This window comes from Aphelocoma coerulescens (genome assembly GCF_041296385.1).
Source record: "Aphelocoma coerulescens isolate FSJ_1873_10779 chromosome Z unlocalized genomic scaffold, UR_Acoe_1.0 ChrZ, whole genome shotgun sequence".
Classification (NCBI taxonomy): Eukaryota; Metazoa; Chordata; class Aves; order Passeriformes; family Corvidae; genus Aphelocoma; species Aphelocoma coerulescens.
The window spans coordinates 60305696-60318608 of NW_027184085.1; the positions used below are offsets into that span (position 1 = coordinate 60305696).

General features: G+C 38.7%; 1 protein-coding gene across 3 annotated transcripts in view; it reads right to left on the reverse strand.

The window, feature by feature from the left end:
* LVRN (laeverin) overlaps positions 1–12913 on the reverse strand; it is a 37493-nt gene that overhangs the window by 21774 nt on the left and 2806 nt on the right. For all 3 annotated transcript variants that reach the window (XR_011147700.1, XM_069001559.1, XM_069001560.1), the window contains exons 2-6: positions 8601–8743; positions 7234–7373; positions 4991–5117; positions 2724–2878; positions 1251–1364 (exon numbers count right to left, since the gene is read on the reverse strand). Coding sequence is in view for 2 of the 3 variants with exons in the window: in XM_069001559.1 (XP_068857660.1) it covers positions 1251–1364; positions 2724–2878; positions 4991–5117; positions 7234–7373; positions 8601–8743 (679 nt within the window). In the remaining variant the exon portion in view is untranslated. The remainder of the gene's footprint in view (positions 1–1250; positions 1365–2723; positions 2879–4990; positions 5118–7233; positions 7374–8600; positions 8744–12913) is intronic.

Here is a 12913-nt window from a genome sequence, read left to right on the forward strand (position 1 = left end):
TCCAACCTTGGAGACATTCAAAAGCTGTCTGGGCATAGTCTTGGGCAGTTGGCTCTTGTGCGGCATTGCTTGTGTAGGGAGGCTGGACAAGGTGACCTCTAAATGTCCCTTCTAACCTCAGCCACTCTGTGACTCTGTGAATATTTATGACCCACAAAACTGTGCAAGAAAGACCTATATTCCCACACCTGTGTGATTAATTCTGCATTGCCAAGGCACATTACCTAACTGCAATATATCAAATAGAATTATTACCCAGTAATAGCATTTATTTTATGGACACAAATGACAACTGCTGATTTTTAGACAGGAAAGCTGTTTAAATTACACTTTTCAGTGATATTAAGACACTGCATTGCAGACAAAGTGAGCTGTTGTAGAAGTTCAAAGCAGAAGGTAACCATATCACATGACCTAGAAATCCTTCTGAAAGAATTTGTTTGGCATGCCTTTATTAGTTTCCAATCAAGCGTGTAATTAAGTGCTTTGGTGAATGAGAAAAGGAAATTGACAAACAGTATTTCAACTTAGCCAAATAAAAAGCAGCGTGGAGTAACTGCAGTCACAGGCCTGCCCAGACTAAAGGCTCTTCCTTCCTTCAGAAACTGATGGCACCATGTACAGACATTTAAGACTGGATGGGCAAGTGTACCTCATCTCATGGCTGCAATTAGCAGCTCCTATCCATCTATCTCTGAGTTTAACAATGGATGGAGTCTTCTAATATGCTATGGGATTTACACTTATTCCCATTTGGGCAGAATGGGAAGGAATTTCACCCTGCTGTTGGATTAGCTATGTGCATTGTATTTGTCTTATCCACAACCAGACATTCAGGGACCCAGTGGGGTAAGCAGACTGAAAATGACCCAGCTTAATCTCTGCCTGGTAAAGATACCGGAGGACTGGGATAGTTAGAAAAGAGTTTGGCAAGTGAGGAGGAAAACCATCAGCTAGAGCAGGACCCAGGAGAGAAATCTGAGTTTGCTACATGACAGATCTAGGGCAAAACACCAACTCCTTGCCACTGCAGAATCCCAGCTGCCCCTCTGTCCTCTGCATCAGCTGTAGAGAGCTGGATATGATCATGGTCTCCCCACGCATGGAGGCCTACAAGGAAAGAATCAAGACCTATTGGTCGTTCTCACAGAAGTTAAGTTTATCATGGCACTGTTGAATTAACTTCCATCTCCTGCACCTTCTTTTCCTTTGTATATGATGGAACTTTGCTACTAAGTGTTAGTGCTTACCAGTGAAAGCTTGGGTTCAACAAAGGTAGCTCCCAGGTACTCAAAGTAAGATGCCAGGCCCTCATTAAGCCACAGATCATTCCACCAGTTCATTGTAACCAGATTTCCAAACCACTTAAATAGGAAGAAAAAATATCTCAAAATCTCATTGGAGTGCTGTTTTAACTTTTTTGCACACACATAGTAGTGTTTTTAAACACACATACATAGGCTGAAGTAACTTTATTTAATGTCTACATGTAAATTGAATAAAATGCTGAATATTCCTTCAAATAGTGAAAATTCAGTAGAAAAAGATGTACTTTAGAAAAAGTCCGAAGTTCAGGGCAGTGATTTTTAAATTGCTTCATCTACAATTTCATACCATGAGTGTCAATCTCAGTGCATTATGTCATTCTCTCAGAATATTTAAACACTTCTCAATATAACTTAAATATCTAAAATGTCATATCTGCCTATGATTAGAAGTAGGGCATTTAGCAAGCAATTACGAAATCATCTTTGCACGTTCTCAACAAAGTGAAATTGTCAGAGGAATGATACACAACATTGGGGAAATAACCATTTCCAAACCAGCAAATCCTTCTCCAGGCAAGTATAAAACTTCCAAAACAGCTGCTGTGTACTCATATCTGGCAGTTTTAAAAACCTGATCCTTTCTGGATTTATATTTTATTCGCTAAATTTTATTTCTTCAAAATTTGAACTACAACTTTTTGTAAAATAGTTAAGCACTGACATTTATTTCACTGGCCTGCACTAAAAATACTCTGCTCATCTGAAGGTCTGCGAAGTTACAAACCTTGCCAGAAAGGCATAAAAGTGCACAAGCCAAGTTAAGTTCTTTTGTTAATTTTACTGAGTGCAAATAGTTGTTGTTCTGGCAAATAACAGGAAATTAAACATTGTCAATAAGGAAGTGAAACTGCATTATCATTCCAAATCAAGAAAGAATTCAGAAATCTCTATGAAAGCTGGACAAAGATCCAGTTACAGTGCAAACTATGTTCACATTAATTTTGTTCTATCCTACTATGGGCTGTGTCTTGCAGAAAAACAAATGCCTTTTGCTGTAAGTACATGCACTGCCACTACAAAAGAATACTGATGAACTCCACTGAGTGTCTTACCAAAGTACTAAGTTTATTGTGTAGAGAGAGTACTGTCATCCCTACATCCCTAGCCTATCTTCTCACATGGCATTTAAGTACTGTGTAAGAAAAAGGTATCCCATTAAGAGTTTTGTATCAATAAGTCCTGTACTATCAGTATGCCGTCTGTAATGACAGAACCTACTTTTAACATTACTTTATCAGCAGAACATATGCTCAAATAGGCTTTTAGTGCTCCAGTGCTCACACCCTCTACTGTTAAGTGATTATTTTGCTTCTACCAATCAGTAACTGCATCATCAGCAACCGCAATTAAACAATGTCATAGACAAATAATTGTACAGAATATTTTACCACATGCCTGGTGTCCTAATTCATGTGACACAACTAAGGCAATCATTGCCTTCCTGCTTGTGAATTCATCACTTGGGAGGTTCATCAATGATGCTTCTTGGAAAATCATTAGCCCCCAGTTTTCCATACCACCTGCTCCAAAATCAGGCAGTGCAACCAGATCTAAATTGATTCAAACAGACAAAAATTTTTAAAAAGGTATCTTAAACATTTTCATAAATAAAATGCTCACATGATTTTAATGCTCACACTGGCTCAGCACCCCGTTGAAGGAAACTACATTGTAGTGGTTCTTTGTGGTATTACAGCAACACTTTGAAATGGTCACTGAAATTTCTTCTTGTCATGCTTTTCACCTATGATGCCATTCTTTCAGGAAGCCTCATAATAAACTCCCACAAAGCCCAGATCTGTACTGTATCTACCACATACAAATGTTCAGAATGAAAATTAACGTTGGAAGAGAATATATTCACTGCTGGCTATCAGAAATCTTTCTCTGTGAGTTTCTCCTGTGTTACCTTATTCTTCAGCCTAGCAACTGATAAAAAAGAAGCCATGCTCTTTCAGCTGTGTGAGTTCTTTTCCACTCCTGTTTGAAAGTCTCCTTAGAAACATCTCTTTATTTACACAGTAAGACTGTCACCTCTGTACTGCCCTTCTGCCTTATGCAGAGATTAGCCTCCAGTTCAAATGTGAGAGCTGGACAAAACATGGTCTCAAGGAAAGGTATACTGTTTAAAGTCAGCAGCAAAGATCAACATTTGGAAAAAAGGTATACAGAACGTTTATAAGCAGACACAAGCTTGTATTCCAAAGCAGCTGACCACAAGAAAGTGCAGTCCAAAAACCAGGCAATTAATGCAAACATGGTGCTGAATCCCACCACAGGCAGGCTGCATCTCAGATGGGATTATTGCCTTGAGTTTACAGTGAAGGTATTTTGCTTTTGGTGAGGCAGCCCTTATCCAGCCTTGGGGCAAGAGACCTCACTTACAACTGCATTTAGACAAGGTGTAGACAAACCCTTAACAATCCCTGGGTTTAAATTTGTTTATTCTTAATTTCACATTTCGAGTTTGCAATAGAGATCCCTAGCATTTACAAGGAGGCACTCTTGGTTGGTCTAATCTATTTTTTAAGCAAAACTTCAAATAAAGATGCTGGGAAATCTGGGGGATATTGCATGGCATTACAATGGGGATTGTAATGGTATTACAGCCCTCTCTGAAACTGAAATCCTACTTAACAGGAATTCTACCATACCGTTCCTCTACTTCAATTGTGTAATAGTTTCATATTATTAATGTATTGACATTGCTGCTAAACAGAAGAACACAAGCATGAAACAGAAAAATATAGCTTGTAAAATCATTAAGACAGAAAAATTTAGAGTGAAGACTGCATCTATTGCATTTTCTGAAAGAAGTGTAGTGAGTAATTCTGCAAGTTATTTGAAATATACTGGGAGATAATAAATTTACACAGATTAACATTTATTTCTTTAAAGTGCCAAAATACAGATTTGACAATCAACAAATTGAAGGAAATTCCTTTCCCCCAGTCCTGCAATCTGTTAAAATCATTGGCTGGTCCAAAGTCCATTTTAAACAAGAACTGCTTTCTGTGTTCTCAATGTTCTATGCATTTTCGTATAATATTCATGATTAAACTCTTGGGAATCCAAATACAAGTAGCAAACAAACTGTACAGTCAAACTACATGGTGGCATCCTTTTTCTTGACTGAAGTTTAACTGAACCAACTTACCTAATGTCCATTTAAAGTAGAAACAATGTTTTTTCTGCAGGGTAATCCTCCCAGCTTTTCTGGGGAGGAATGTGCAGGAACATACACCAAACTCACAGGTAAGACAGGAACATACTGAAGAAAGCAAGGAATGCCTTGCAGGGACACAGGCTACAGGCGGTGTGGATTTATGAGGAGGACATGGGACTACAACATCCTTGTGTGTTATGGTCTATGCATCCCAAAGACAACCACGTGACTGAACTACTCCTTTCTAGGCACTTTGTTGTCCCGTCAGCCCCTTTATTAGGAAAATACACTTTAAAAGAATAAGTGGAATGTGAAGGTAAGAGTGCTGCATTGCAGGTTGATAGAAGCCATGTCACAGAAAAGAGAATTCAAAGTGATTTAAAGTGGTAATGTGAACGTGGTAAGCTATAAAAGGAGAATACTGCAAAAAACCCCATTGTTTCTGTGAACCATCAGCAGCCATTTCTGATCCATTTCAGAAAATAAGTCATCTCACCTGTCTTTGGCAGAGGGTAGCTGACATTAAGTACGTCTTCCAGAAATGAAAATATTGGGCCCGTGATATTTAAAGCATAGTCTACATACCCATTTTTAACTGCCTCTTTCCGAGCCCAAATACGTATCTGCAATAAAACAACAAAGAGTTATTTTAAACAACCCTCACATTTTCATTTTCTTTGCTTCTCTTCTGTGAATCATTGTTGGAAAAACGCTATCTGTCCACACCAGGCCATGCAATGAAGCTTTTAATTTTACAAAATCTAACTCAAGTTTTACTGGACCTGAAAAAATATGGCACAGACCCTTATCCTGCTAAAATCTAGGAGAGTTCCAGTACTTCAAAAGGACAAAGATTTGAATACAACTATACATTGCAAGAACAAATGAACTCATAGGTTTATTTTCTTAAGTGAAAAATGCTGTAAAACTATTTAGAATTACACATCTTAAACCAGTGTATTTCAGTGACTGCGTCTGGGTGGCAAGCTTTCCTTTAGCCCACCTGAAGAGAGAGAGATGGATGTCCAGAGAGCTTTTGCAGTCCCAACATGCACATCTCTCCTCCTGAACTTTCTCCTAGACCACTGGCCTCCCCTTTGCTGGAGAGAGCAGATGACATCTGAGCCGATGACATCCATACCTCTGAGTAATGACGCCCACAGCAGCAAGAAATCCTTCCCCTCCTGTGCCCACTGACTTTGTCACAGTACTGAAAAAGTACCATGGCTTGCTTGCCCAGAAGTGATGGAGTAGCCTGAGGAATGGTTTATGTCTCCTTCATGTACCTCTGAACAAGAGACACCTTGCCATGTGCCCAGCAGCTCAAAACCTCGCATTTCTTGCCTCTAAATGCAATGCATGATCTCACAAGAAGCTTCACAGACAAACCCTAGGAGCATAGCTGGGAAGCATAAAGATTTAATTCACAATGGAAAAAGTAATTAAGCATATTCAGTCAACAGAGTATTCTTAATCTCTGAGGCTCTCTTTTCAGCCAAGGCTTCTGAGGAGATTCAAAGACCAGACAACTTCATTTTGCAAAACCTAAACACGGCTAGCATCTTAAAATCCTATTCCTAGTATGAGCTTTGAGTGCTTCAGGTTACCAGAAACATCAAAACAGGCACAATAAACATGCTCACACAAATACTCTGCAGGCATAAACTGAGCATCTCTGTCCAACACCAAGGGGTGAAATACCCTCTCCACTCAATCTTACAGAACACAGGTGGCACCTTTTCCTTCTGAAAAACAGCTCGTTTGAATGCTCTACTGACTCCAAGAACAAGGCCTAAGGAAAAGCCACCACAGTCATAGCTCTAAGTATCCAACAAGTTCAACACCTGAGGTGGCAGGTCTGACATACCACATCCAATACTCCCTTTAAAAAAGAACCAAAATTGTACTTCTTAGATGACCTCTACACTGTCCACTTATATTGTCCCACCTTTTCCCAGTAGGATGAGAATGAACTAACCATGAAGTGCTCTCATTTAATAAGGAGATAAAGTAAATGCTATCTTGAATAGCTTTATGCTTGAACTTACTATTTATTTTAGAAAAACTTGATATATCTTTTCCCTGTTGACTTTGAGCAAAAGAAAGAAAGTGAAGCAACTGCTGCAAATGCAGTACATTTTTTTTTACAGCTTCTCTTAACAAGCTTTGGCCAACTTACTTGTAAGAGCAAAACTGAATACTCACAGATGAAGAAATTTCAAACACAAAACAATCACTTTTGGAGGCTAAAGAATGTGCGCATTGTGGAACAGAAGGCTAATATACTAGTATACAAAATGTTTGGAGCACAGTGTTACTCCTACTGATGTCACCATGCTGCTCCTCAAAGAACCTTGAGGAACAAGGCACTGAACATCAGTGGTTTGTCACAGCAGTGGAAATGGGTATCTTTCCCAACTAAGATGCCTAAGAACATAAGAAGACCATGAATTACAACGAGTACTTTATGCAGAGTAGTTGCTCCTAAATTTTAACATACGTAGCCCATACTTGGGCAGTTGTATGGAATGAACAGGACAAGACAATAAACTAATTGTCCCAAAGGAAAGCTTTCTGCAGAATATCTGTGGGACAAACATTAGCAGTATTGTCACATAAACAGAGGTGTGGGAATGGAAAGCACAGTTAATGTCTGTGATGTCCTCAAAGCACATGATGCACCACAGGGCCAACTTCTGTTGTAAATTCCTGTAATATGTTATGCAGCCTCATATCTACCTCATTTCCCCGCTCGGTTCTGGTGACATAATCGAAATCACAAATCACAAAAGCAGTCAAGTAAGTTGACATTTTCAGTGACGTGTTAAATGTGGTAACTGTCCACAGACTTCCGTTTTCATCCTTCACTTCAGATACATCTAGAAAAAAGTCAAAGAAATATTCAAACCAAAGCTCTTCCATAATAAACAAGGAATTTTGTGTTTTCTGCATGTTTTTATTTTTAACTCCTTTCTTCAGTATGGTGTATTCCTGCAGTAACTCATATGTTTGTGGTAGAAGGAAAGCAGCCAGACTTGCTGCTACTGACAGGTGTCAGAGTTGTGACCTTCCATGCAAACAGCAAAAATCCACTCTTGAGCTTCTTAACTGAAGTGTTGGAAGGATACCAAACTCCATCAGTTTTAAGTTGTGGGCAAGCTGAGGACAATTTATCCCATGCTACCTATCTAAACAACCATTCTACCTATCTCATACAACCCATTAGGATCCAAATATTGGTCATGTCTGCCTAAGAATTATTAAATACTTAATCAGATACCTTCCTTCTAAGTAAGGAGGACATAGGCAAGATACTTCGGGGTAGAAAATGCTTCCAGTGATTCTCACAGAGATCCCACCTATTATAATTCCTAAGTTACTTAGTTTCCATGAAAATCTCATAAAACTTAGTTTTATGGCTGAAAATTATTCAGTTGAAAAATAAAGATTCGTGGTATTGAACTGCAAAAAAAGTGTTTTTAAGAAGGAGGCAAGAGACCCAATGGATTTCTCTAGGAATACTAATCTGGAATATTTGTTTGGAATTTTATACCCCACAGACATCCCACATGACATCCCAGCAAGGGACAGAAGGAGCTTCTCCAGAGCCTTATAGTCCTCCTGTTCTTATTCTGCACAAACACAGGAGGCTGGAATGTCTCTGCCTGGCAAAACAATTTTTTGTTTGTTGTAAATATTGTAACATCTATTAAGAATTAAAGGAATGCCTTGATGTCACCAATACAGGCTTTGCATTCCTGGGGCTGCCATTTTGCTTTAAAATGATGTCACACAGTAAGACAGACACACTAACTAACTAGTAAATACCAGAAATCAAACCCTGTGCAGCCTCCAGCAGGCAAAGGAGAGCACTTTACAGCTGATAAAATTGTTCAACAGAATGGCTGCCATCAGAGACAGTAATTATAAATAAGTGTCCAAATTTTTAAGTTCATAGACACAGATTTTCTGTGCCTTTTGAAGACATTAGCAAAGGGACAACAGAGCACTTCTTAGGATGATATAATCTTCTCATATGAATTGCACCCTTTTTAGAAGTTATGTAGGGGGAAAAAAACCCATACATCAACCTGTTGTTTACCTACCAATAGCAGGCATGTTGGAAAGAGACACATAGCTTGGGTCATGGACAATTCTGATATTAAACGTGGCCTTCATGGCAGGTTCATCAAAACATGGGTAAACTCTCCTGGCATACGTTGGTTCCATTTGGGAGGCAATGAGCATACTGTATTAAAAATGCAAATAAGATTAATTCAGCATGCTACATCTGATCAAAATCCATGTATAACACCCAGAGATGTCAAATTAGAAAAAGCAGCAAGTGAAGCATGTAGATATGCAGATTCAGAAAATATCTGGCTATTATTTAAAGTCATGACTAAATCCCCATACCCAATAGCCAGTTTGGTTCGGACGCATGTAGAGAAAAGCAGTCTTTTTTAATTGCATCTGTGTTTATTTTTTTCTCACAGGCCTTTTCTAGCTGTCTTATTTTTAAATTTTTGAGCATTTCTACTTTGTTTACTAAACAAAGTTGACTAAAGTTTTGTATACAGTAGGCTGTATCTCTTTACACCTGGTCTTCTCCCTAATGCATGCACTCTTATTAATTAATCATACATTTTAATAAAAAATTGTATTAACTGTTAGCTACTTGCATATTCACACACTTGCACACCTCTGTCAAATCCCATAGAGAAGTACCCCTGTGAATACAGCACCAGTGCTGTCCCAGTGCACTGGCAATCCCAGAGTAACATTCAAAAGGATCCTTTATGCCTTTATCCTCACTTGAGGCAGACCTCTGTGGCACACTGTGATGGATGCACTCCTCCTGTTTGAACCAAGTGAGCCTTGCTCCACTCAGATGCTCAGCAAGTAGGTCCAATCAAGGTTAATCCTACTGTGTGAGGCTGCCAGTGAGAATTCAGCAGCAAACCAAGACTGGAGACTGGAATGGACTGGGAAGCAGTAGGAACTGCATTAATAGCAGAAAAACTGACTACAAATCAATCACATAACACTGTAATATCTACAGCTATCAGTCTGTTGAGCTTTCCCTCCATAGCACCTGGCTGCAGGGCAGTGATCTCCCCTCAAGGTACACCTCTTGAAGTTATCCTTGAGGCTGTAAGGCCCCTTTCCTGGCATCAGATATGGATGAGCTGGTGACATTTTTTACATGCATGCAACATTTAAGATTTTTTATAGGAAACTTACTCAATAATCTTTGTATCCTATACCAACTTTAAAGTGTAGAGCATTGACCACTAATCCATCTGCACTTATTCAATATTAAAATACTTACTTGTACTTAATACTTATTAACTGTTAAGTATTAAAAACCAAATTTACTGTTGGAGTGACCTCTGACTCTTCTCATTGAACACACACTTGCTGGAAGCAAAAGATAAATCACCGTGTCTTGTGGCAGGTGCCTCAACAGGCCATACATCTGAGTTGTTCACATAAGGGCATCCGCACCAAGAATCAGAAAAAATACACACACAATGGTCCTCAAAGCTCCACACCTGTCAGCCAAGCAGTGCCAGCAGCTGGGCACACGAGAATGGCATCATCTCCTGCTTCAGTCACCTCATAATACAGGGCAAATATTTTTCTGTTGTAGTTGAGGAGTTCCCCAACAGTGTTTTCACACCAGGGTCAGAAACGCTGATTCTTAGCACTGAGGCATCCCAAACAAGCAAGGAGAGATCAGGACAGTACCCATACACACAGCATGTAATGAGTCAGATCTGCACTACATTCTAGTAATTGGTGCAGAAGCAACTGATAAAAAACAGAGCAAATATTGTGTTTGGTTACACTTCGGAATGCCTGTTCAGCCCTATCCAGTCAAGTATTTTATGCACAGGATGTGTGCAGAGTGGCTACCAAGCAAAATTCCAAAAGGATTTTGAAATATTGATGTGAACAGTAACATGCATAAAGCCTGCACTTCATAGTACAGGCTACGGAATCCTCTAACTCTGAAGCAGCATACATGAGCTCATTTGTGGCAGTGCAAATCTCTGTGCAGAATGATGGACAACAAAACTCCTGCACTGTGTATGTTTGAGCCAGCAGCGCTAGAGAAGAAGAGCAAAAGTGATTCTTTATCTTTTCCTACCCAGATCCTGGTATGGACGACCACAGCTACATGCAAAATACAGATTCACCATTTCAACAGGAAAGCCTTCAAACACTCAATGCTAGAGAAGTCTGAGCTTCTTCCCTTTTCACTTATTTTGCTCCTGGAAGCACTGCAGATATGGGCTGTCCTTTATCCAGCACTAACAAGTGCTCCCGTTTTTCAGCATTTTCTTTTGTGTGTAAGACATGATCAGGCAGGTAGCAAAAAGTGTCAGCAACAGTAAAAACACATGTAGTCATCAATGGTCAAACTGATAACAAACAACGCCGTGTTGGGTATGCAGTGAAGTTGGAGCTTTGGTTAATTCTTTTTTCACAGAGGTAAGGTTAAGACTTCTGCAAATAGCTGTCTCTCTGAACAGCTTTCCGACCCAGCACATGAGCACTGGGGTTAGCTAACCAAGAAATATGACCAAAAAAAAAAAAAAATTCCAGATGGAACAAACATTTCAGGGACTTCACTTCTCAAAGCTTGTCTTGCTCAGACTCCTCTGAAATGAGAGGCCTCTAGTAGTTCCACAAGCAGAAATCACAAAAACCACTAAGGCTTCTAGCACATGCAAGAAATACAGGACTGCATAACCATAGATAGATGTCACATTGTCTACTACAACTGCTGGTTTCAGTCAGGTGCTGAGGTCAGAAAGCATCTGCAGGAAACTGACCTGAGGGTCTACTGAAGATTGGTATGAGTCACTTTAGAAAATTACAGAACAGTCTGCTGGTGATGAAAGTTTCCTTGCAGAACAGTAACTGACTTTGTACTGACAGCTGAAGGGCACTGAAAGTTTTCATATCACTCCTCATCTATGTAATCCATTAGAATCTAACTTTTTCCATCATTAATACCTTGACAGACCTTACAAATTGCTCAAAACATATCTACTCCAAAAAAAGAATGCAAAACCCCTTCAGTGTTACTGGAACCCATCAGGTTAGGAAATGGTTGGTAAAGTGATGACCTAAATCTTAGTGAAGGAAAAAGAACAAGATGCTATTGCATACCCTTGATTCAGAGAAAACCTTTTTTAAAGCAGGAAAAATATGCAAAATCACTCAATTATATCAGTGATGTGTGCAGGAACAAATAACCAAAACAATATATAGCATCTGCACTCAGTGGATTTCCTTTGATTTATTCCATTGTCTAAATACCACTGCCATCTTTTTAACCAGACTGCAATCTCACATTTCATTAGTGCTTCATGATGACCTAAGAATGAAATGGAACATTTGTCATAAACCCTCTAAACAACTGGAAATTTAATTATACACATGATTGGAGTGATTTTAAAACTTTTTTTCTTATTTTCTACTGTTGCAGCAAGGCTGATGACAGCCTTTTTTTTTTTTCCAGACACTCTGGATTTTATACAGTCTGAATCAAAAAACATCAGCATCTAATTCAGTGTTTCTTATGTTGCCTGATATCAAAAGACAAAAACCCTTGCAACAGTATTAAAATGGTAAGATAAAAAAGCAGTTCTTCATTGGAAGCTTCCAGGTGCATCCACAGTTATGGGCTGTCAGCACGCCAGTATCAGATTTCTATAATTTTTATAAGTTTAACAAATTATCATATCAAACAAACATTGTCCAGTTAGAAGAGCAGTTGGTTAGGTAATTTTTCCCTAGGTACTGTCCCATTGGAGTTGGTCTAGGGTTTCTTTGCCCTACTTATTGTTATGTCTTCTCAGATTCTGATTGGAAAACAAAATGTTCTCCTTGTAGGTCCTCTACTTGAAAATAAAACTAAACAGTATTTCAGGAATGTGTTAGAAGGTTAGCTTATTCCTCTAAAATGTAAGAGAAAGGGTAGGAAAAATACCAGTCTCTGTATAATCATGTATTAATGGTCTACAGAGCTACAAATATATGAAAAATACATAAAAGCAAAAATCTTCAGGTATCACTTAGATAGGACTTAACTGAATTAATACAACATCAGAAAGCACACTGACACAGTACTAGGTAATTAAGGACTTGTTGCTTTCTTATTTGGATTTTTATAAAGCTATGTAAATAAAAACATTCTAGATTTTTCTTACCTTAAATTGCACAAATAATCCTGTGAACAATCAGTGAATGAAGAAATATGAATTAAAGAAAAACAGACTGTGCTTCCTAAAATACTTATTGTCATACTGCATTTTTTCTCTAAGGTTTACCAAATTATCACCTTTCTCTAAGGTTTACGAAAAAGAAAAAGAAAAAGAAAAAGAAAAAGAAAAAGAAAAAGAAA